The following is a 26,037-nucleotide window of genomic DNA, read 5'->3' as shown; positions in this document are numbered from 1 at the left end:
CAGCAGCAGGCACCTCTCCTGTTCCCCCTCTGTTGTAGCTGGCCATTCCCTTTGGAACAGGGCTGCAGAGGATGGTGTAAAAGGCAGCAGGGACATTCTGCTCACCTGCTTTCAGAGAGTATGTAAGTGCAACAAACACATCATTTTTACCAGCTCCTCCCTGACAAGTGCTTATGGGGCCATGTCCCAAACCAAATCACAGAAATGGGTGGCTGGAGGTGGAAAAGAACAGATTAATCTTAAACTGACTCTTCTGCATGAGGAAAATATGCTCTTGCACCTGCTCAGGTTATTTCTCAAAGCACTGCTCTTGGTAGCTCTTTCTTAACCCTGGTTTGGCAGTCTGTCACAGCTCATTAAAAATCAGTAGTCTATAAGCCATGTGAAGATACCCAGTAACAACAGGATTTCCTCCTAGCAACCAGATATAACTGGGAAAATTGGCAAATGCACCCTTGACAAAAACAGAGAGACAATGCTGATCAGAGCAGATATACACCAAGGCAAAGTGCCAAACAGTGTTCATGTAGATGGGGACATAAAAACCAAAGTCACAGGTTAATTACCTGTCAAGTCTTGTTAAAACTGAAATCAGTTAATCCAGCTATGATAAGTTAAGGTAGGCAATGAGCAAAGGTAGACAATTTATCTTTTAATATCCATTATTATCACTGGACTTCATGACACAAACAGTAAGAAAAATGAGATTAAAATCAGGTGCGTATGTTTGAAATGACAGCTATAAACGGCAGTGTGCTAGTGATCAGAACATTTGGGTGTAATTCCAAACTCCACCTCAAGTCTCCTGTGTAATTTAGGCAATTTTCTTTTAAAGGTATTTCAATGCAAAATCCATTTTAAAAAGGTGAAAAAGACCCAAACAATGGAAGAGGAGACAATGTAAAGCACACCAAATATCTTCTCTGCGCTTGTTTCTCTTCTTTATTTTTAATTCAGTATCATGCTCTGCTTCTCCCACCTTCCCATTGCTTTTTTTTATTACCATAAAAATTCATTGTCACTAGACTTTATCATGTCTACATGGTCTTGGATGCTACTCTAAAACAAGTTACAAATACTTTCAACTGGGCTAGTTTTTACTGTGAACTTTGCTTCTATTTCCTGTGAAGGGTAAAAAAAGCAAATATATAGTAACTACAACTTACTGCATTTCAAACCTATGCAAGGATTAAATTGTATGGCTTACCTCTATGTACCTTTCTTTTAAGGCTATGGCAAGGCACTAAATTTGATTACCTACTTTCCTGCTTTAAAAAAGTTGCTAATTGCAATTCACAGTGACACAAAACCAGCTCTCTTGGGAATGAAAATATAATCTGTTATGCAAGACAGAATAATATGCACGTTTTAACAAAACCTCAAGCACTGTTTTTAAAAAAAATAAAAAGGTTTTCATACTTCCATTGGCAACTGTACTTGGAAAGGAACAGTGTAAACTGATTTAGGGCTTATGCCCTTATTTGATCCATTTTGCTCCATTTAACCCAACTCTCCAGGCAGAATCTTAAAAAAAATCACTTTAAAGGGATTTCCTGGACGTAAGAAGCATCTGAAAAACCTGATGATAAGCTTGCAACTACAGGCTCCGCAGAACAAGGTAGACATCGAGCATGAGACTTTTTTAATCCTTATTCTGTTTAACACACATCACACATCACACATCCTTTTTGCTGAGAGTAAGCAGTAACTAATGCAACATTTCAAAGGAATTACTTACGTTCTAAGCCCGGCGTTCTCTAATACCAGTTCTTCCAATCGATTGGACCTACCCACCACTCGCAGTATCTGCTCACAGACATCAGTGGACTGCCACAGAAAAGACAGAACAGCGTTAAAGAACACAAACCTGGAACAGGTGGTTATTGAGTTATAAGCTGTACATTGTAATGGGATCCAGGCCATGACCATCTTCTTGTCATACATAAATAGCAAGTAAAAATAACAGAAACATCCAAGAGAGTCAGGTGGCAACAGAGGAGTTCTGGAAAAGACTCAGAGAAGCAAGAAGCAGACTAAACCCAAGTCATTTATGAATCAGGTCACCTAAACATAGGGGGGCAGAAGTTTTATAATGCTAGTAAAGAACCCAAACCCTGTGATTAAGAAAAAAAACCACTGAATTTTTAAAGAAATCTTGTTCATGTGCACGCTAACCCTTCAGAAGAAAGTAGCAACTAGTGCAAAGGAGAATAAAGCCTGACCAGGAATGACAACTAAACACAAGGAAAGATGTAATGCAGACAAAAAAATGCCCAAAACCCTCAAGAGCAAAAGCACTCCAGCTACAGGTCCTACAAAGATCACTAAGGAGTAGTGCTTAAGGGCCACCATATTTCAGTATTAATTCTCCCCATCTGCATAGAAGTAAATCCATCTCATCACCTTACTGTTGCTGGATTCTAGAATTTGCAGACATTTGGAAGTACCATGAACAAAACATAGTAACAAAAGAGTTCATTTGCTGTGCTTAATCAAATAGACAGATAAACCTTAATGATTCAAAAGCCATACAGTGAACTCTGTACCTTATCACCTTTTAGTATAATCTTTTATATCACTTCTGGATTTGCTTTTTTTTTTCTCAGCACACACTAACCAACGTTCATGTGAAGTCCAAAGCTGAATTTCAGTCATGACCATTAAGTGCTGAAACTATTCTGTTATCTGCCTTTAAAAACAACAATGTGACATTCATATCTGGGATATCTGCATCTCTAATGACAGTTTGCCATTTTCTAGGTCTGGAGGGTTTTTTTATTTTTAATTTTAAACAAATTGAATCTCCTAAAGAGAAAAAAAAAACAACCTTGCTCTATCACACATGTAAAATCTTATTAATCCTTTAAACAGTAAAGGTGACAATTTTTTTGCAGACTGTCAACTCAGCCATCTTCCCAATTCTATCTTTGCCTTCCATAGTTAATAATTCAGAATATTATCACAATGCTTCTACAGCAGTGCGATTGCAAATGGAAAGTTACAAGCATGTACTATAAAAACAATATGGATACCGTCTATCAAGCACAATGTCAGAGTGGGACTCATGAAGCACAAAGCGTTAGTGGCCTCCAGGTATGTCTGACCTCATACTGACCCTCAGCAGTGTCCCTATGGCATAGATTTACTGTCCAATAATTTACATTTTCCTGGTGTTTTTGACTGTAAATTGAATGTGTGGAAGATAAAGTTGTTAGGTTTTGGGTTTTTTAAGGAGCAGATGTATTTTCAAGACTGACAAAGTTTATTTGTTTTCCACAGAAAAGTTGCTAAGAATGAGAAAAAAAAAAATCTTTCACTTTAAAATATCTCAGATAATACAGCTGGTTCTAAGCAAACTGCACTGGCCAGTCTTCTCACTAAGCAAACTATCTCATTTCATTGAAGCAGAAACTGATTAATTGCATTGTACCTTTTAACAATGGTGATTTTAACAGTGAACTACAACACGATTAAAAATACCCCCAGTTCCATTCCATGCATAATTTTGAGTAAGATGTCCCAGGAAGAAAGAAAAAGTTTTTGCCTACTCTTCTGCCAAGAATCACATAAGCTAACTGCTACTAAATTTTCATGGAAAATGATAGGTTAGGAATGCGATGAGAGCATTTTCAGATCAATAAAATTGCATCAATTTAAACAAGATGAGACTCAACCTTCATTTTTAAGGACAAAAGATTTTGGATGCAGGTGTGAAGCAATTTCTCAAACTGCTAACTCTACCTGTGACTATAAACTTTCAAGTTCAGAGAAATAGTATATTGTGTTATATTTAAAATGTCACTTAATTACTGATTTTCTTGGCCCTTTCTTCAGTAGTCCAACTTGTTTAGATTTGTCTTCTTTTTGCGTTTCAGAAAGAAAACTGATGTGGAAGATATCGACATCACACATCACTACATACTAATGCACAGGGTTAGTTGGCTTCAGAAAATTGGGAGAAAAAATCATCAAGTAGCAATGAGAATTACAAGAAAAACCTGCTTTATATGCAAGGAAAAAATGGAATCCTGATATTTTCTTTCCACCTCCAAAAAGCAACTGAGATTTAGGGCCTCTTTAGAATTAGTTTCCTATTTAGTCACACAATACTGTTTGGGGGAGCTAGCAAGGCCTAACAAAGTAGTTTTGTGGGGTACTGTTATTGACCAACAAAGTTTTAAAACCATTTACTTGAAATTTTGACACTGATTCTCAGCAGTGTTTCTATGGTATGAATTAACTATCCAACAGTTTATATTTTCCTGATGCAATTAAGGAGAAAAAAAAATTTCAAAAGATTGTCCGGTTCCACTTGCCTAAAAAATTTCGCCTTGAAAACTGTAATATCATCCTCTAAAACACAGCACAGACCAGTAGAAGCAGATATACTGTTTCAATTTATTACTTACTAATTTCAGATCCTTGGATGACAGCTTTGTAAACCACTGATTATACTCCAGAGCAGCAACTATAGGTATTAAGTCTCTAGAAAAAGAAAAACACTTTTACACACGTTTCATGAAACTGTTGGCTTTGGTCATTTGAAACAATCTCTTAAGGGTTCTTACATATTTAATTTCCCATGTGTTTGCAATGATAATTGCCTACCATCCCCATTATAGAAAGCTCTGCATTCTAAAAACTGAGCATCACCACTATCTGTGTGTCTTTCTCGTATTTTCATACAAATTTTTGACTGGCCAACTGACATGCATTCTAGCATGAATTTTTAAACCAGGAATTTGTCTGGGCTGCCATTCTTACTTTTAGCATTACTTTTTCTTCAATCTGTGACATATTTAAGCTTCTTAATCATCTCTAATTATAATTGAGCATGACACTAAAAAGGTTTTTGGCAGTCTGATGATTTAATATAATTCCATGATTGAATGCTTCTAGAGAACACCTCGTCTCAACTCTATAGTAAAATTCCCCCAGGAAGCAGGAGACCTGCAAAAGGATAATGCAACTCTTATCACAAACTCTCCTTAATTGTAAAAGAGATTTCACAAATGAAATTCTAAATTATTCCCATTTTCTTCATTCCAAGCCGCTTAATGTGATCTGTTCTCCCTTTGTTAAGTTTCTCCAATAGCAGACATTGATAAATGTCATGTCCATATGCTAACCCCAGCAGAATTATCCATCAAGCACTAGCATACTATTTAGTAGCACAGCACTTGGATCATTTTGACACAACATGTTAAATACATAGTTACACCTACACTTGGACTTTACTTACAAAGCCCTTGTCTTTATAGAAGAGCTGTAAAATAAGTGAACTTATTCGACCAGCAAAGTAGTGCCATCTAAGCCTCAGTTTTTGCAGGGAGAAAATTAAAAGCATTAGTTTTTATAAACTAGTCCCACTCTCCCAGCTTTTTATTCAGGACATATGCGAGTAGGCATAGATCTACACTAAACAAGCAGCACCCTTCTGACATCTTCGTTTCCTTCTTCCTCTCCTTCACTTTTCCTCCACAACATTTAGACACTTCAGGGTGGTTGTTAAACATGTAGGAAAGCCAGGAGACAAGGCAACATCATATGGGCAAGCCTTCAGCAGGCTATATTGGGAACTGCAGTTGGTAGATTTGGAAGTACAAGCCCATCACTAAGGTAACAGTAAGAAGGTGTGGCATTTTTCAGCACAAGACTGTATGTAGCCTACCAACTGCGAAGCTCATGCAAATAGATGGTTTTCACACTCCTGCAAAGGAACTAGCGTGTGGTGTCCTTCAAGGATTAAGCCTGTTTTCCATCTTGTTCACAGCACACATCAAGTCTCATGGTGAATTCATTCCCACTGGCACAGTACAGTCTTACCAGCTTCATGAAGTGTACAGATCTATTTCCATCCACCACACTGTTTTTGTTCCTACACAGATAAACTTATCTCCATGTAAAGATGTAAAGTGGTAATTGCCTAGTGAAATGTTAGCGGCGTGGGGGGAAACAACCCAGAGGTATTTTCCCCTTAGGCTGGGCAGGCAGGAACTTTGCTATGGAGTAAGGAATGTCCACATGGAGGTTTATTCCTCCTTTGCCTGCCCCTGGAGCGATCGGTAAGAAGGTAATGAATTAGCAGCTTTGATGTCCCTCTTGCTAGTGCCTTTGCCTTGAAAGAGGAATGAAAGCAAGAGTAATTTTTCAAGCGTCATTTTGTTTTATGCACCCAGGGGTAGTCAGCCACAGCTGGTGGTGAATGCTGCAGGGCAAATGTTGGACAGGCTGATGGTACCACAATCACACTGGTGGAGCAGAGCTGTTTACGCTCTTGACCACCACCCCCAAAAGCAGAAGAAGGCACAACCAGCAGATGTATTTCGGCTGTCACCAGCAGCACCAGTTCCTCCAAAGGAAGAGAGGGACGACAATCTGGGATCACTGGTTGCAAGTGTTTATACTACCAGGGGGCTGGTAAGCCTCCTTGGAGGGCTGGCAAGAGCTCAGTACCTTCTGGGCAGGAGAACAGCTGCAGGCAAAACTTGCCTGAGGTTGTCCCTTTCCCCCGTCTCCTCCCCAGACCTCGGAGGGAAACAGCTGAAGGACAGGGGTGCTCAGAATTAGCAGGAAAACCATCACACTTTCAAGAAGTTAAGAAACATTGCTGCAGCAGGACAGGAATATTTTTAAACAAATCAACGCAGCTCATTTGCAAATTCTCATCTTTAAATAGTTTAGTCTTCTGCAATATTCAAGGCCTGTTTGTTCAAGCCCCAGACAAGCACAGACACTGGCACCTTCAGTAACACCAACTGCTAACCCATACATACATGCACACAGAATCACAGTATGGCAGAGGTTGGAAGGGACCTCTGGAGATCATCTAGTCCAAACTCCCTGCCAAAGCAAGTACATCTAGAGCAGTTTGCACAGGACTGCATCCAGATTGCTTTTGACTATCTCCAGAGAAGGAGACTCCATAACTTCTCTGGGCAGTGCTCTGTCATTGTCAAAGTAGTTTTTTCCTCATCTTGAGATAGAAATTCCTGTGTTCCAGTTTATGTCCATTGCCCCCGGTCTTGTCACTGAAAAGAGTATGTCCCTATCCTCTTGACATCTTGCCCTTTGGGTATTTCTAAGCATTAATAAGACCCCCTCTCAGTCTTCTCTTCTCTAGGCCAAACAGACTCAGGTCCTCCTCTTATAAGGAAAAGTCCCCTAAACATCTTTGTAGCCCTCCACTGGACTCTCCAGTAGCTCCTGGTCTTTCTTGAACTGGGGAACCCAGAACAGGACACATCTTTCCTTCCCATGTGCCTGAAGGCAGTGGAACCTCTGCCTATTCTGCAGTAGCCTTACCTTCTAGAAACGTTACTTTAACAGATTCTACCATCTGGTTTAAAGGAGAAGCTATGTAGTTTAGTCTTTTTTTCATTTTGTTCAAATTTTTGAAGGTGCTTCTGACCAATGAGGGTCCTTTAGGAATTTACCTCTACTTCTCTTGCTCTGAGCTTGCCTAATCTCAATGCACTTGTTATTGAGTTTTACTTTTCAAAATTATATACTGTTTTATTCACTTTATTCTATTAAATTCTAGATGTGGTACTAACAATGATCTGAATTCTTTTGCAATGTGGTATGAAAGAACACTAATGACCATTTCCAAAAGCAGGGCCTTCTCATAACTTTCCCTCACTGAGTTATTTTGAATTGCTTATATTCATTAGTTTGTTTACTAAATTGCCATCCATAATAAAGGAAGATTTACAAAATGAAAATCTGTGCCATCTTAAAATGAAAACAGATTCTGTCCTTCTGGAATGCAGAAAATCTCTCCAAGCTTCAGCAACATTAAAGTCTCACTAATACCTTCATGTTTTTTCAACATCTCTGTCCTCCAGTGTATTTAAGGTGGCAAGAAATTTAAACAGTGCAAAAAAAAAAAAAATCTAACCAATCACATTTTTCTGACAATTTTTTCAATGTCCAAATATGCAAAATCATATGCTACATAGATTAAAATCATGCTACTGAGTTAAATAAGCTTTTTTCACTTTGAGTATTTTTGTTGTTGTTAAACAATTATATGGTTCACAGCACAACATAACTTCAGATAAACCCTCAAAAGTCATGTTCCCATGTGGCAAGTCACGCTATGCATTCTAAGTGTCAGACACTCTGTGAACTTATTTCATATAGAATTCATCTATAATTCATGCTATCTTATGTTGACCTCTAACAGAAGTGCTATACTAGAAAAAACACAAATTGTTTATTTTTGCAATGCATAGCCCCTGTATCTAGAGAACAGGTGACCCCATCCTACCTCACTTCAGAGCTACTCCACAACATGAAGTGCATAGTTTCAGCAATCCCAAAAATTAGGCAGACAAGATGTACAACAGTCTCCCAAAATCCAAAGCATGATGGCATATTGTTAATTTATAGCATTCTCACTGTGCTAAATTGCATGCATTCCTGAGTTGACTGGGATCTCAGGATTTGTATTTTTAATTAATAACAGAAGGTAAGGGTTTTGCTTCCTAAAAAATTTAGTTTTCTTGACATTTCAATCCAAAAGCTTTTCCTCAGTTCAGTCCTCAACACTGAAGAAACTCCCGTCACAAGATCTATTCCATTGCTTGTAAATGGCTCCAAAATTGTTTTGAATCTTTGGACTTACACATTCATAAGACATTTAGTAAAGACTTTTATTAATAACACAAATATATTTCCTCAGTGTTGTCAGGCTTGTAAGGTATACTTCAATGAAAAGCTTTTGTGAAGCAGCAAACCCATTATTCTGTTTTCCAAAGGCCAACTCATTTGAACCAGCCATGATATTCAAAATAGTTAAAACACTTCTTCTCTCTACTCTTTCCTAATAAGTAGTATTTTTCACTCCCAATAAATTGTTCAAACATATAATTTCTATTGAAGCTGGGTATCTGTAAGTCACTTGCTCAAGAATGCCCCATGGTCTTCTCAGCACTTCCACCCTGCAATAGGTTTAAAGCATTCTTATGTTCTTGTCCCACATTTGCTTGTACTGAATAGTATTCCTTTCCCTATCACCTCAGCAAGGCTTAACGAACCAACCAGTCTTTGCCTACATCTATCATGCACTAGTTGTGGTCCTGTAGTCTTGTTTGAGTTACCTCTGAATTAGTCAGCACAGGTACAGCTTATTAAATTTGCCATGGGATTCAGTGAAGACTGTGAAAACCCATCACCGAAGCTGAGGAAGTATTTGAGTGGGGTTTTTTGCAAGTTTACATACTAGATTGCTTAAGGCTGCAGAGAATGCTGTGGCAAAATACTCTTATTTACCTACCTCCAAGTTCAGCCTTCCTGTTATAATACTTTAATATTGTACCTCTGCCAGATTCTTAATTGTTCCACTGGGCTTTCCCCAAAAAACAAATGCTTTCTTTATCTTACTTAGTTTCTTAAATTTGTCATTTTCCTTGTATAATGATGGATTTTAGTTCAGACTCCCTCCCATTTCCTCCTACTTAAATATCTTCAGATTCAACTTTCTTAGAATCCAATTTTCTCAGCCAGCTAAATTCAGAAAACCAAATACAACACTTAGCGCTAAGTTTCAGCATCTCATGGTAAATTAGCTCCTTTCTGGAAGTACACATTTTTGATAGCATCTATTGTACTTGGAGAAACTACTGGCTGGGACTCATCTGAACAACTTAAACTTCTACTGACTTGCTGAAAAAAATAATTTCCTTTACTGTGTACACCACGAGAAAAAGATTATGCATAAGTAAAGACTGCATAATTTCCTTTTTTGCTTTGCCTACCAGATGTAGCTGCATGTTTTCTCTGCTGAATTTGAGCTCTTATATCAGCCATCACAGGAAAAGTATCTATCTGCTAACTTTCTGGAGTGCTTCCAACAGCAAAATATATTTATCTTCTCAGGCTCCTCAATGAAATGTGCTCTCCATGCGGCTTTTGTGCAAAAACAGCAGCTTTGTGCTGAAAACTAAAAATGCCACAGATGGTCATTTCAGAGGCCTACACATTCAAGTAACAGCTATGGGATCATCCCACTCTAGCAAGCACGGGCAAACCCTCTTGCAAGGGGGAACAAGGAAAGTTTGCAAAATATTACCATGATTACTGCATACTGTTTACCTGTGGTCAAGGTGGCTGAAGTCTTGCAAATTCAACTCTCTGGTATCTTGTGTCAGATAAATTGTATCGACATCCTGTTAAAAATACAAAACCAAATACATCTTTATAGAGAATTTGTTTTTTTCAAGCACTATGTTTTACCTGTTCTTTCATCATTTGTACACTTAGTTCAAAAGAGTTCCAGAATAATACATGTACTTACCCACTGTACTTCTTCTCTATAGGGAAATCCAAGCCAATCACAAACACATGCATACATCTGCGAAAAGCCTCCTAAAAACAATATAAGAGAGTATTTAACATAATAGTAAAACAAGCAAACAAACAAACATCTAAAACAATAATATACATTTTAGATTTAATAACAATTTAATACTTATACTCAAAGTTCCAGTCTTTCAAAACTCACTCTCTTTTTCTCTCGGAAGGGTGTCCATTGTGCTGCTGAAAGAAACTGAGGCTATCGTGTCTTTGCTCAGCAGGTTGCACGAAAGCTTAAAATAGTGCCTTCACCTACCAATCAGAAGTCTGTTCCATGCTAATTACACCTTAAAACTAATTGCACCTTTACAAGCTTCTGCCAGAAATAGAATTAAACTTCCCAACACTGCAATTCCAGCCTTTTTATATTTGAGCCTTTAAATTCATTCTCACCACAAGGTCCAAGTTCTGCCACTGTCTGACTGTCCCACAGGGCCTGGAGATTAGCCAGTCTTTCTGAAGGCTCCATAGTTACCTTTTTCAGAATCCTCCTAGATGCAAAGGAGGGAAAAAATAAATCTTTCATGACTTTGAAAGTATGTTTAAATTCATAAACCTTCTTTATTTCAAGTACGATTTTAAATGAGTGTATAGGAAGAATTATAATCTTTAATACAACTCACTTTTCTAGCTGAAAGTCACACACATAGTGATGCAGCCCAGGAGCAGTAAGATTTATTTTTCTCTACTTTCTTTCTAATGATTAACTCTGTGACAACTGGAGCAACTAAGCCCTTTTCTATAGCAGGATCACTCAAGCTAAGAAGATTTATGGCTCTAATCTAACACAAGGATGCTCAAAATAGGGGAGAGACTTGTTATTATTGGTTACCCTGAAACCACTACTGTTTATACATCACTTTTATGCAGTAAAAGCACTACGGTGCGAAGAGCCACAGAGCATGCTGAGTGCTACACGTGACCTCTGGGCTGCACTCCAGATACCTGCCCTGGTGTTGCTAGGATAGAGTTAATTTTCCTCTCAGTAATTAGAATAGCTGTGTTTTAGTTTCAATGTAGCACTTGTTATGAGAAGAACATTGATATAAGTACTAATGTTATTAATTGCTGCTGGAGCTCAAGGCCACCGTGTTTGGCTGCTTCACAGCTGCATTAGGACTGGGAGGGAGAAGTGTAGTGAACAGCAAAACCCCAAACTGGCATTTGGATGTGCCAATGAGATATTCCATATCATATCCTGTCATGGCAGTACATTAACCAACGTGGGGCTTGAACCCACAACCTTGAGATTCCAGGGTTGACTGGAAGACAGGGGTATTCTCTCAGGGATCGCTCAGGTTCGCTCTTCTGGGGTTTTGGTTTTGGGACTGTCTCTGCTCTGGGATCGCTGGCTGGCACAGGCTGGGCTTTGGTCAGCAGGTGGTGAGCAACTGCACTGTGTATCACTCAGTTGTATATTCTGTTATCACTGTTGTTATCATTATCATTTTACTTTAATTAGTAAATAGTTTTTATCTCAACCCATGAGTCTCCTTGCCCTTTTCTTTCCAATTCTCTCCCCTACTCCCTAGAGGGGGTGGGGAAGGTAAGACAGCAGGCTGTGTTTGGCTGCAAGGTGCAAGCCAGAAGAGTGAATCCACCCAAACGGCCACAATACCCAGCTCCAATCTTTGTAACTTGGTAGTGTTCTTCCTCCCCTAGAAAGAAACACAATCCCTTTCTGCCTTTTAAGAAATGAAATTATCTGTTCTTCTGAATGACAAGACTGCCTCAAACTGCAGAATTCTCTAAAATGGAAAGGGAAGAATTATTAAGAGATATTAATGGGAGAAACCTCTTTGCTGCTTTTTGCTTGTTCTGGTAGCATCTGCACAACTCCAATGTCTTAATTTTGGAAAATTGCACCATCAGAGAAGAGAGCAAGAAATTTTATTTCTTTTCTGGGAAGCAAGCACTCCATACAGCTACCCAAGCTCCAGCAAGGTTATCAAGGAAGTCCAGAGGCAGTATGTATAGAGCTCCAGGCCTTCACAGACACCAAGGCAAACACACATAGCCTTGCAGCCCTCTTGTATGCATGCTTTTTGAAGGAAAAGCTTGATCTCCATTAAGGCAGTTAATAATACTGCCACAGAGGAAATCCAGAAGTTAAAAAAACAAAACAAAACAAAAACGTGCCAGTTGGAGTTTATTAAATTGATTTCATACTCTACCTACAGGAAAGGTGAATAATAAAGACATGCACCCAAAATAAAACATGTAAATTTAGCCTCACCATTCACATCTAATGTCTGTTACAAAATTCACTTATAAAAATCAACATATCTGGGAAAACTCTTTTGCAGACTCTATTTTCTCTAATACTGCTGAAAACCAGGAGCTGAAGAGAGTAATAGTAGAGCTGCATGATCTAGTACAGTGTGATGATGATGAGGTAAGGACAGAGAGAAAAAAGAAAAGAAAATAAAGAAAAACTACTGAGAATTGCTGCACAATGATAAAATTCAGAGGCACAGATATGAGAGAAAAAAAAAGGCAAGAGCAATGCAGAAAGAAACAACAAAGCTAGAAAAGGAGACATATGATCCAAAGAGCCAGTTAAACCATGGAAAGTATATGGCAAGACTGCCCAGGGCTCGGTTTTGAAGAACAAGGCTCCCAATCATATACATCATTTCACAAACACTGAAAGTAACCAGAACTTTTCCCTCCTCTCTCAACTCAGATTTTACTTCTGGGGGAAAACAAAACAAAACAAAACAAACCCAAAAGGAATAAATTACAACAAAAAGCCAGAACCTAAGCCATACCTGAGGTTGGAGAAGCAACAAGGTAAAATGAAAACTTAAGACTCTAAATACCTGCATTGCCCCTTCAAAACGAAGGCTCTCGTAACCCTACAGAGCACACACAGTCTGCCTGTGCTCTGCACTGCCTCCTGTTCTGCCACACACCAGGACAAAAGCTTAGTGCTTGCCTCAAGGTGTTACTCGCATCCTCGGTGCATTTCTGAGGTCATGGAGGGGAGACCAGCGGACAAGAAGTGGTGGCTTGTCACCATTCCCACACAATCTATTCCCACTAGACGTGCCCTCAAATATGCTTACACTGGCGAGAGTCCAGGGAATATCTTCCTGAGGCAAGTCCCAATGTGCGCCAGTACCTCGTTCACATCCTCCGAGGATGCCATCTTCATGGAGATGCTGCATTTCTCAGTTTCCATAATCAACTATAAATAAGACAGCATGAAGGCAAGAACTGGGTATCATATTCATATCCATTTAAAAAGGAGAGCATTTTTGAATGCCAGCCAAATGCTTTGTGTGCTGGTAGGAATCTGTTATTCTTTAAGACATGACACAACAATGCTCCAGGTAAAGTTTCTGAAAGTTGTTCTTGAATGTACAAGACCCTCGTACTCAAATTTTGCTTTTCCTAACAGTGCCCTGCTTCCCACGAGAATAAAGTTTTCAACAGATCTTGACCTCAGCTGACATTTCAAAAACCAAGAAATTTTCACAGCATTGTCCTCTTTTGAAACATGTCCTAGAACACCAGAAGTGAGTACAACCTGACAGGAAACTATTGAATGGGCAGGGCCTGCTTCCTCCAGCAGAAAGTAAAAGTCTTTAATGGCTGTGATTCTCTGGAAAAGCTCTAATGTTTTGATCTATGACATTTAAGAAAACACTTGGCTGCACCTTGAGTACTGCGTTCAGTTTTGGGCCCCTCACTACAAGAAGGACGTGGAGGTGCTGGAGCGTGTCCAGAGAAGGGCAACAAAGCTGGTGAAGCGGCTGGAGAACAATTCCTGTGAGTAACGTCTGAGAGAACTGGGGTTGTTTAGCCTGGAGAAAAGGAGGCTGAGGGGGAGACCTTATTGCTCTCTACAACTACCTGAAAGGAGGGTGTAGCGAGGTGGGTGTTGGTCTCTTCTCCCAAGTAACAAGTGACAGGACAAGAGGAAATGACCTCAAGTTACACCAAGGGAGGTTTAGATTGGATATTAGGAAGGATTTCTTCACTGAAAGGGTTCTCAGGCACTGGAAGGGGTTGCCCAGGGCAGTGGTAGAGTCCCCATCCCTGGAGATATTTAAGAGTTGTCTGGACATAGTGCTTAGGGACATGGTTTAGTGGGGGACTTGTCACTGTTAGGTTAATGATTGGACACCATGATCTTAAAGGTCTTTTTGAGTCTAGGCAATTCTGTGATTCTGTTACAGTAATATATTGCCTCAGTTCAGATGTAGCAGTAACTCACTACTAACATAACTGTCCCACTGTCTGGGGCACAGGTGCTTCAGCAAGAGGGGAAAATAAAGCCTTTTGCAACCCATCTCTGTTATATATTGAGTGTTCAGAACCAAATCAGATTATGGTAAGACTGACACATCAGGTCTGCTCCCCTCAGCTGTATTGCAGGAAGCAATGTAGCGTTTCTGCCTTCTCCAGTGTGAATATTTAGCACAGCCCAAGTCATAAACTCTGAGATGAGGAGCTGTGCATACACAGTAAGAAGTTAACATTAGGAACAAGTAAGAAATGTAGATTCACAGTACAAGAGGGCACACTGCACAGTATACTACAGAAGACTGGTTTTTATTGAAACTGGTTCCCAGGACTCTCTTGGTTCCCAGTTCATGTCTAGGGTCATGCACAGGATAACTCTCAAAGAGGCTGTATTATCCCAAAAGCATACTGAGAATCTTCACACCTTTTCCCATCAATTCAACTCCTTTCTGAACCTGTTGCCATCACTCCTTGAAGATGAATGAGTGGGCAGGTTACTACTGTTTTTCACTGTCACCAATATTAACACGACATTTCCCTCTATTACTCTGTCCATTTGTTCATTTATCTTACAGTGGGAAGGCTCTTCTTGGCTTTCTGCGAGATGCCTAACACAAGACTATGTCCTTCAGGCATCAGGGATACAACATGCTGTATGCAGGGAAACTGCAACAAATACCATTTGCCCCTCAAGCAATACTCTAGGATTCCACCTGTCTTCAGCTATAAGTCTTACATGTTTAAAACACAAATGACTGTAAACATGCAAAACCTTAAAAAAATATTTTAGGCAAATAGTATGCAAAGTGAGGCTGCTGGAAACCCTGCTACAACAGTGATTGTCCTTGCTTCCAGGAATAATTAGCATTAGCTACCATGGCATTTTAGTACCTTAAATAAATAAAGCCACAAAAACATACACAGAATTTACTAAGTGTCTCTCCATTAAAATAGTAAACATTTGGACCTTTTTTTTTTTTTTCCCCTCCTTTAAGGAAAGCTTCAAAAGCCAGGTTAAAAAGATGACATTAAACACAATGAGAGCTTTTCAAAGTTCAAATAAAGTGTCAGATGCTCCTATTTTTAAAAAGCTCTTTAAAAGCCAAACACACATGAAACACATGAAGACTCTGATACAATTTGATTGTCAAATCTTGACAACATGTTTATCTTATGAATGAAAAATGTATTAAAGGCATGCTTCTTTTCAGCACCTTCTCTTTGACATTCCCTTTTTTGGGCATATAAATTGCTGTCAAATGTATTTTGTGTTATATACAGTAATGGCACCAAGAATAGTTGGAAGCAAACAATTTCTGTCTGCAATGTAAGCAGCAGCTTTTGGCTTCACCATAAAGGTATACGACACAAAAGCCATTCAAGCTTGCATGGTGATGATTATATACCAGCCACTGTTGTTTTATCATCTCTCAGAAAAATCTTCACTTATGAGACAAATGAAAACTTGTATATTGAACTAGGGAAAAAAAAATAATTTTTATCATTATCCCACCTGCACAACACATTCCTAAAACTGACCCTAAATTCTTACCATTATTGTTAAGACTTTAAAGCATCATGAATGCAAGAATGTAAATGTACAGGATGGGGACACCTGCATGTTAGAGCATTACCTCCTTGACTGGAACACATTTAGCAATGAGTAAACAAGTATCTTTTATCTAGAATACACTCACCTGACCGGGTTTACTGGAAGTTACTCCTTGGATTTCCAAGTAGCTGAAAGTTAGTTCTAACTGCAGTTAAAAAAGAAAATGCCACATTAGTGCAAACATCTTCTTAAAGTGCACTTAGGTTTTTCATTGAGGCTAAGAAAACCTTGAGAAAGGCTGCTGTTATTTCAATAAGAAGTCAATTATTATAGGAATAACACATTGTACCTTTTATTGCAAGCTACAAGCACTTAAGTTTATAATAAAACTTATGACAAAATTTTACTAGAGAAAACGTATTTTATGCAATACCTTACTGATGTGTACTCTTGTGACCAAATCACTAATTACAACACTTACAGCATCACATATGAACTCTTTAATTAGTTACACTGATCACAGATGTGAAAAATTTTAGTGCACAGAAATTGAAGGGGCATGTACACACCATATATATATACATACATACATATATATATAAAAATAAAAATAACATAGATAGGTAGATAGCTACAGATATATATAAATGCTCAAGACTGCTTTAGCATGCCTAAAAGCATGAGAAGAAATAATACACTAGTTTTGCCTGAGTGGGTTATCTGGATGACAGTCAGGACAGGCAGGGAAGAAGGGTGAGCATACTGAATCCAAATGGAAGCTTAGAGGAAGACAGGAAAGTCCTCTTCTCCAAGGACAAATCTAGGGCTACAGGGAGTGTTCTAAGATCTGAATTCACAACTACAAACATCTTGACAGCTGAGATATGCAGAAAGAAACAAACCTCTTGGATTGAATCATAACTACAGGACAAGACATTTGCATGGTCATGTCCTTTCATTTATCATTAAAACCATTGTAAATGAGCAGTTTGTTTGAATTGCACAAAGTTTCCTGCACTTTATCTTATCCTAGGTTGAGTCAGGGTGCTCTCAGGCTAACTGGCAAACACCATTGTATTCTCTCTCTGTATTTGTGTCAGTCTGAAAAGATGACCCTGAACAACTCCTGTGGTGCTCAGAACCCAGATGCAGCTCTCAAGACTCTGTCTCCACAAAGGCTGCAACAGCACATCAGGAAGTCAGGAACAGAGGTACCAGTTTCCAACCCTAAGAACCAAAAAGTTTTCCAGAAAGCAGTAAGATAGTAGGGAGAGCTCCTAAATGCCAAGGTCTCACTGGCAAATCTATAAGCAGTCATGAACAGAATTTAGGGGGGGTGGTTAATGAAATAGAAAAGCTTTTTTTAAACACTTTGCTCTATTATCCACTCACAGCTGCAGAGACTGAAGATGTTATTACTGCTTATTTGTTTTTTGTTGCCTATTTTCTGAAACCTTTTCCCTTCTGTTATCCCCATGATTTGACAGCATCACAAGACACAAGCATCTCTCAGCCATTTCTGTGCAAAGTCCAACATCTACCAAAGACCTAACTTAGTAAATAAAACTTTACTCTGAAGTTTTCGAGGAGCCTTCATGTGCTTTTTGCTTCGCTTATTCTGCTGCGTGGGCAGAATCCCCCAGCAAACAGGCAGTTTCAGACCACAGGTGCCATCGCAGCTCAGACAGGAGAGAGGCAGAACCAGTGCAAGCATCTTCCCAGTGCCTATGCTGGCACCTTGCATTTTTCCAAGGGTAAGGCACTCACTTCTCTTCAGGCCTACACAGGGCTGAATTTCTCAGCTAAGAGGGCAATCTTTTGCACTGACAGGACACGGCCCTGTGCAGTTCATTCTGGCCAGAAAGAAAAAAACCCCAAAAAGCCATAGTAGCTCTTGCTCACTTCTGGAGTAAACCAGACTACATGTATAGAAGTGAAAGGCTCTTTTTCTCCAGTGCTAGTCAACTTAAGCAAACATATGAGACTATCTAACATTTGTTTAGCCAAATCACAATGAAAATTTAGGGAAAAGTTTCTATGATTGAATCCGTCCTATTTTGCAAATTATTTACCTACCAGATCAAAGGTTCTGCTCTTGCTAATGCAGCTTGTATGTGCAAACATATACATATATGTGCACATGAACAAAAATACTTTTCTACTCCTGAGAAAAGTTTACACAGGTCCAGACTCAAGAATTCATTCTGCAAAAATCCTATTGACCAGAATTAACAAATGCCAGGAAATCTGGCAACATCTTTATAGTTCATCTTTAGTTCATTTTTCTACTTAAAAACGTAGATTTACAGTCCTTGCTTTGGAGCAAAAATACAGAACACATTCTAAACATCACCTACCTGAAACTATGAAATAGTTTTTACAAGGTTTTAAAAAGCATAATCTCATTTATTACCTAAAATTATATTTTTTAAAAATCCTCTTAAAAGGCTATGAGGGAGTTACCAAACCAGCTAATTTCACAGTTTCTAATTTTTTTTGATCAAAACCTACTGAAAGCTGGCACTAGAAATATGATAATAAACCTGAATTAAACTCCTACAGGTATTTCATACACTTATTTGTGGGCTTGATGACACATCCCACATTTACTAATATTGCAATTACATTTTATACAGACTGTAACAAGAATTAATAGTCTTTAAGTACACCACTTCTTTCCTATCAATCCATATAGATTAGAGGAAGTGAACTGGTCTGACCTGAGTGTAAAGTTATGAGGTGGTCATTGTAATATCTTTGCTCTAATGATATTTGTGTGAGCTGAAAATATAGTTAATCAACCTTTATTCCTTTTAACTCTGATCCTTGTTTAGTAAATACATCTCAACAGCACTGTTTAAGGAAAAGTGAAGTTTGGAATCAGATGTAGTAATAACAGTCACTCAGAACTGGCCAGCTCTCAGCATACCCAGTTTTGTGAAAGGTCACTGGAGGAATAAAGTGTCTTTGCTGCATGTTCTCAGCTGTCTTGCTAGCAATTACTGCATGCAAGTTATATGGAAGTTCTCAGGCTCAGAACGCTTCTAAGCAGCTTTTGAAAATATTACAGACTTCAGAAAATTCAGTAAGTTTCAATAATCTTGCTAGAAAAGAAAAGCATTTTTAATCATTGTAATAATTGTTCAGATATAAAGTTTAATTTTGACATAAACCATGAGCAGATGCAGTTTCTTCTGATCACCTTTCTTCCATTTGTTATCACTCAAGTAACAATCTTGTTAGTACAGCATATGTATTCCAGCTTTCCATGAAAACAAAAAGCTTTTCAATTAAATAAATCCATTTAATAAAAGGGGAAGTATCTGTAATGCTAAACCAGAAGCGCAGCTATTCCTTAGTACAATGAGACCTGGCCTTCAAGAGCTTTCTGACGAATTACAACGGCTTTGCTATTATTTAACAAGATCACCATCACCCCCTGTCCATACTGCCACTGCACTGATGTCTGAGCTGTTCATCAACTGGCTCTATGTATCCATGCAACCAGTCACCAACCTCTGCCTTAAAAACAGGCTGAAAACTGCACTGACTCAAAAGCCAACAGACAACCAAAGATACCTGTGCTGCAGGGACAGGGTGATCAACTGAGGGAAACAAATTTCAGCAGAAATTCAAACTAGTCATCCTACCTGTCAGTCAGCATTTTTAAATTATAGGTGAGGGACGGTCACATTTACCAGTGACCATAACTGAAAACCTGATATCAGTTATTCCATTTATTGATCCCGTTTCTTCTATAAAGTGTGTGTGTGTGTGTGTATGTACACATGCACACACATATATACTTACACACCCCCCACACATACATATGTGCAAAACAACAAAACAGATCATGTGCCAAATTCTCATTCACTGACTCCAAGCTGGACAGGAGATGTCCTTCCACATCAGTAATTTTCATCACATGGAAACTGTTTTTCTCTGCTACATCAATCATTACAGATTGACACAGGAATAGAAAAAATAATTCACCAGTATTGGCAAGGCAGGTTGGCAAGATGCTTTTCAAAATGAACCACAGATAACTTCAGAAAACAGCAGAATTTAATAAAAGCAAACATAATTTCTGTCTCCAAATCAAATATATTCCTATTTGACACTACAAACACTAAAGGGAATAAAGCCATCAGCTTGTTTGGACATAAACTGTCCCACTACAAAGGTCACCAGGTTCATCTCACAGTTCAAGTTGGTGTTTCCAACATAATTCTTCACCCACCTGCACTTCTAGAAATTAAAATTCCTCTGAAACAGTACATATAAATTGACAAATCCATTAAGACAGACACTAACAGAAGCACTGTTCTAACTCAACACCATACAACATACCATTCCTCAATTATTTTTTTTATTAAAAACAGATGCACGTGTATAACTAAAATATGCTAAGTTTAGGCAACTTACATTTGTATCTAAAAACCAACAATATTTATAGAAACACAGTGGCTTTACCTTGGTGGGAATCCGAGATGTTAAAAGAAATGCTCGACATGATGCCAACACCTATAGAAAAAAAAGAACAGAATTTGTAAGAAATATTTATCAGGAATATTTAAAAACCACTTTACCAGGAAAATCCTGACCAGAGGAAAAAGCCTCTAGTAGCGTGAGTGTTGATTCTCTTTGCTGTCATACACTGAAGGAAGCAAAACTGGGCTCAGATCCAGTAGAGGATAGTGAAGAGACTGCTGCACTCTGATCAGACATAAGCCAGTTAGTACAACATCCAAGTGAAGAAAGTTATCAGTTTCTCAAGAACACCTAATAGCAGTCTTAGCAACATTTAAAAAGAAGCAAGGATAAGAAGTCCTACCAGGAACATGAGATGTACTTAAAAATAACAAAAACATACAAGATAAACATTATATTATTAGTAATATAAGAGACCATAAGCAGATACTTTATTTTGGACACAGCCAGTGCATTTCTATAGTAACAATGCAAAGACTTCTCATTGACACCACTTGCATTTCTCCTCCGGCAAGGACAATGGAAAAATGTGATTAGATTAGTGAGACCAGTGACTCTGGGGAGAAAAAATGATGAAACAAGCATTTCGGAAGATATTGACAATCAAAATATAACATACAAAAGTACAACTACAATCTTCAGTAGCACATCCCACTCACAGATTTACACTTTGCAAAAGGGATGACTCATTTTGCAAAACCAGAGCAATGCTTTTTGATTTACCTGCCTACAGAATTAGCTATTGTTGGCTCCATCTTATTCCAGACAAAAAACTGAAACGAACTTAGTTCAGACATCTGGATCCCAATCCCGCAGCACATGCAGGGCTTTTCACACAGCTGGGACCTCCTGAACCCAGTTCTGCTCAGTAAGTATCCATCTCCAGCTAAGCAGGTTGGCACAAAACGTGTTGCTCACTCAGAGAGGGAGATCCAGCCTGAGAAGACAACGCAGCACCCAGCTCTGAAGACCATTCAAATAGAGACCGGATTTCAGCTTCAGTATCTCAGCTGAACCACATCTTGGTAAAACCTAAGAGGGCAAATGCTGCTGGCTGCTAGTGCTGGATATCAGCAGACCGTCTCAGAGCTGATGTGACTAGAGGTCGTGCTCTAGTTATCAGTGACGCAGAGCCAAACCGCTGTAGAACAGGAACCAGTGACTCTTGCAAGGCTCACCCTTCACTGAAGGCCCGTTACACTGGCCAGCACACCACTGCTGCCACTCAGCCGGCATGTCCAGGCCCTGTCAGGCAGACCCGCCTCGTCCCCTCGCACTCACGCACGGGGGAGAAATAGCCTCTCCCGCTCTCCTCCCAGCTGTGCCTTCCATGAACATGTCTTCTGCAACCCGGCATGTAGAGAAAGGGGGTCAACCTGAGGGGTTTTACCACCGGCCAGAGTTTCCCTAATCCACGAGCAGCACTCTCACAGTAATAGCTCCCTCCCTCACCTCCTGAGGGCAGCCACCCACAGTATTGCACATCACTCTCCTGGGAGCCTCTGGGGAGGATCACGCTCTCGGTCACACCCCTGTGTGCTTAGGAGAAAAGCTTCGCTTTTATATCAGCAAGAATGCCCCTCTTACCCAGCATCGCACCCACAAACGTATGTATGATGTTTACATAAAGTCCATTCAAAACAAGGTCAATTATTACTGCAAAATTAATGTCCCATCTTGACAACAGCAGGACTAGATTCTTTATTTTTTTAAAAAATGGCAGAATTGGCCAAGAGGAGGCTTGGCATTTATCACTATTTTAGCTGCTAAAATTCATGAGTATGCAACATGACCTTTGACAGGATCTGCTTTCTGATATTTTTTTTAATATTTTCAAAATTTTATGTGACATCTGCATTTTAGCATCACCATTTCTGTTCACATTTAGAAACACAGTAGTCTCTACTCCAAATCAACTTGAGACTTGTTGGATAAGCTATGAAACACGAGTAGTTTACAGTGATCTCCTTCTCCTCGATAAGGCTGCAGTGCATAACCAAATAGTTGCTATTAAGATCCCGGCTCACCCATCTCTCTGTCAATAGGATTCTGCACGGTTCTTAGCACTTGCAAGGGCAGCAGAACATAAATTACAGACTACTCGAAAAAACGTATCACTCTCTTCCTTCCCTTGCGAAATACAAGGCCAGCGCCAAAGGCAGAGGCACCGGAGGTGTTTTCACACTGACAGTTCAAGTCCCCTCTTAAATAGTGAGCTATTTTTGCGAAGGAAGTCCCAGCTCTCAGTTGCATTCCTCTGACATGAATAACGAGTCTGTGCTTAATTGCACAATTGTCTAGGGCTTTCAGCAGTATCCAGGCGTGCTGGGTTTTATGAATAGGCAGATCCTAGATTTCCTGGAGTTTTTAATTTCTGCATACAAAGACACTAAAAAGCAAAAGTAGCCACCAGTTACTCTCTAGCAGTTCTCAAGCATCTTACGGAGAAGATTCTGCCGCTGTTATACTTATTTCGCACCCGGGGAACCGTGAGTACAGGAGAATGAGTGTCATGGTCAAAGTCATTTTGAAAACCAGAGACTTGGAGGAGCAGACCCCTATCCAAGGACAACTCTGAACAAAGAGCTCCCTCGCTCACAATAGGAATGCCAGCTGGGCACAGTGTATAACCGACCTTATCTTCTGATAAGAAAACTATCACGTGTTCAGCTCAACGAGTCACAGCCCCATTCCTCCACAACCATTTTGTCTGGTCACAAGTCATATTCAATCATTAATAAAGTTAAAAGATCCATCAAAAAGATAAACAGATGCAGGGTAAAGAAAGAGACTCAGGAGTGGATTCAGGCTTTAACACACCTGTAACTCAAAAGGTTTGCAAGTGACTGATGTGAAGGCAGCAAGCACATCCAGGTGAATTTTATACAGGGTACATAACCCGGACAACAAGAGAAAATTATATTTAGTTTACAGTAGCTTTGGTAGCTACCAACTCTGCCTTTTTTCAAGCACAAAACAGGATTATCATTTGAATGTTAAATGACTCCTACTCACACACAGATACTCAAGTTGATGATTTCTTAACGTTTTTATCACTCCAAATTCCATAACACTCCCTACACTGCTCACAACATACATGAAACAAATTAAAATTTGTAAATTAATTTGGAAGTGTTTACCAAAGACATACCCTGGAAATTATCTCTCCAGAGATTCATAGTGTACAAGGTCATCTTCTATTTACCAGAATAAATAATTTGTTTCAGTAAATAAAATTAATTTGAACACAGATCCTCAGCGAGTAAACCAATATCACATAAACATACAGATGCATTCTGTGATTTATTGTTAAATCACAGCCTTATTATCCATTTTAGAACCGTAAGTTAAATTAACAGGGCTGCAGCACCATGTTAACCCAGCCACCCTGCCTGGCACTCACTCTTGGGAAGATCATTAGAGCAAGACAGCTCTGTGCTAATTGCATCTATTTTGCCAGACAGACCAGGGCAACTCAAGCCACCTTATCTATATTTAAAGCAGTTTCAAATTCACAAGCAAATTGAAGAAAGCTTTTAAAAATCACTACTATCCTTTTCAAAATGCCCAGAAATAGAGAGTTCTGGGAAACGCAGTGAGCACACATGGCTTTGTGATGAAATATAAAACAAAATGAAGCCACTCCAGCACTTCATGGGCCCTGGGAAGTTACTCCACTCACTAGCACAGATGCTCTGAAACTTCCCTCCGCTGAAATCTCAAAAAAGTTATAGATTAGCCAAATGTTCTTCTCTTGCTGTAAACTGATCGACATAGATATAAAAAAAAGCTTAGTACTTTTTTGATCAACTGTTGCAGTTTTACTGCTTAAAACACACTCTCTGATCCTTTCCTTCCTCTGTAGTTTATTGTCTCCCCAGCATTTGCCATTTTGTCAGCCTCAAAACTGCTTTGGTCTCTTCCATTATAATTTACTTGAGGAAAGGAGCATTTGTGATAGGCTTTCTTATTTAGATATACATCGTTTTGAGAATTCCTTGAAGTCCAGAAGACAGTAGCTTTTCTTTATATACCTCTTCATTATACCATCCTATTTTTACCGTTATTATCCCAAACATCACCATTATTTTTTAAGTTTCCACACTTAGTTCCTTTAGGACTTCTATCATAAGCTTTCCATTACTACTACCGATTCAATATCTAATGTACACATAATAACATGAGGAAAAGCAGCAGCACTAATACAGGTTTGGTTTTGTTAAAATACGGAATGAATCAATACACCTTAGAGCATCCAGTCTCTCTCAGTCCCTGTGGGATCGAACGTTCATTTCCTGGGTTGCACGCCTGATGTTTTCAAACGCTCCATCCTGAAGCGGCTGGAGTTCGATTAGATAAAAGGCCTCTTTCAGCACCGAGTTAGAGATATTGGAGCTGGTTTCGAGCGAGCCGGTCTCTGTTAAAAGCATTGAGCCTCCCTACACAAAGAGGTTAGTCAACATCCTGGAGGTCTTTTTGGAGGGTTAATTATTAGCTCAGGCACAACACAAACACGTATGCTGCTTCTGAAATGGTGGTACCACTTGGCATATGGTGGGTTTCTCTGCAGAGTGCTGACACCAGCGAAGTGGCTTGGTTCAGCCCCAACCTAAGGGCTCATGGCACCACCACCTTCACCCACAGCCCTCTCGGCTGTCCAAGGCCAAATTTGACTCTGATCATTTGGTCTTGGCTACTTGAAAAGTGTCAGCTATGATAAAAGCATTGACAAACCTTATTCACTCCTGTTCCCAATGCTTACTTATTTGTCCACTAGCATTAAAGCAGTCTTTTGTAGCTGGGGAAGATCTTTTGAGAGAGGGTTAGTGCAACTCACTTCTTGACATTCACACACAAAAACCAGAATTTCTCCCTCCCTCAGCTGGCCTTAGCCAAGTTGAATACATTGCCAAGTTGTCAGTGCCTGTGCAGCCAGCCAAAGAGCTACGCAAAACACACCTCAGAGCAGACCCTCAGCAGTAAGGGAAGCTGTTATTTGCCTCAGTACGATTCCCTCCTGCCCAAGATGAGGGCAAGCTCTGCAGCACAAGTAACAGCCTTGGCCAGCCTCACAAAGAACTGCTCTGCTGCCTGTTTCTCTATGATCATTCCTGATCAACCATGGCTTCCTCAGCAAGGTCCCCTCGCTGGAGCTGTGGACAGAGAGCCTGCCTGCCCTCTTCCTTGCTACTGGCACGCTGTAGGGAGCACAGGTTTTCACTGCTCCTTACTGCTGCCACATTGCATTCAAAACTCAAGCCTGATCTGTATGGCCCACCATGTTCCATATTTTCTGGAAGGGTGGTATGGAGAACGCTTTTTAGTTGAAATGAGTTTTTACAAAAAAGTGGGGTGAGAAGAGAGGGGAAGGGGAAGGGGAAGGG

The 26,037-nt window shown here is 39.5% G+C and overlaps 1 protein-coding gene across 1 annotated transcript in view; it reads right to left on the bottom strand.

The window, feature by feature from the left end:
- Nucleotides 1–25,083, bottom strand: part of LOC104520160 (F-actin-uncapping protein LRRC16A) — a gene marked incomplete at its 3' end in the record, with an annotated part of 64,967 nt that extends 39,884 nt beyond the window's left edge. Inside the window, exons 1-9 of the mRNA XM_029086790.1 lie at nt 24,940–25,083; nt 20,636–20,686; nt 16,308–16,367; nt 13,428–13,549; nt 10,753–10,850; nt 10,301–10,371; nt 10,099–10,172; nt 4,410–4,485; nt 1,739–1,827 (exon numbers count right to left, since the gene is read on the bottom strand). Coding sequence (XP_028942623.1) covers nt 1,739–1,827; nt 4,410–4,485; nt 10,099–10,172; nt 10,301–10,371; nt 10,753–10,850; nt 13,428–13,549; nt 16,308–16,367; nt 20,636–20,686; nt 24,940–25,083 — 785 coding nt within the window. The remainder of the gene's footprint in view (nt 1–1,738; nt 1,828–4,409; nt 4,486–10,098; nt 10,173–10,300; nt 10,372–10,752; nt 10,851–13,427; nt 13,550–16,307; nt 16,368–20,635; nt 20,687–24,939) is intronic.
- Between the last annotated feature and the right edge of the window lie 954 nt (nt 25,084–26,037).

This window comes from Antrostomus carolinensis, unplaced genomic scaffold, assembly GCF_000700745.2.
Source record: "Antrostomus carolinensis isolate BGI_N321 unplaced genomic scaffold, ASM70074v2 scaffold1359, whole genome shotgun sequence".
Taxonomy (NCBI): domain Eukaryota; kingdom Metazoa; phylum Chordata; class Aves; order Caprimulgiformes; family Caprimulgidae; genus Antrostomus; species Antrostomus carolinensis.
This window is presented reverse-complemented; position numbering and strand designations above follow the sequence as displayed.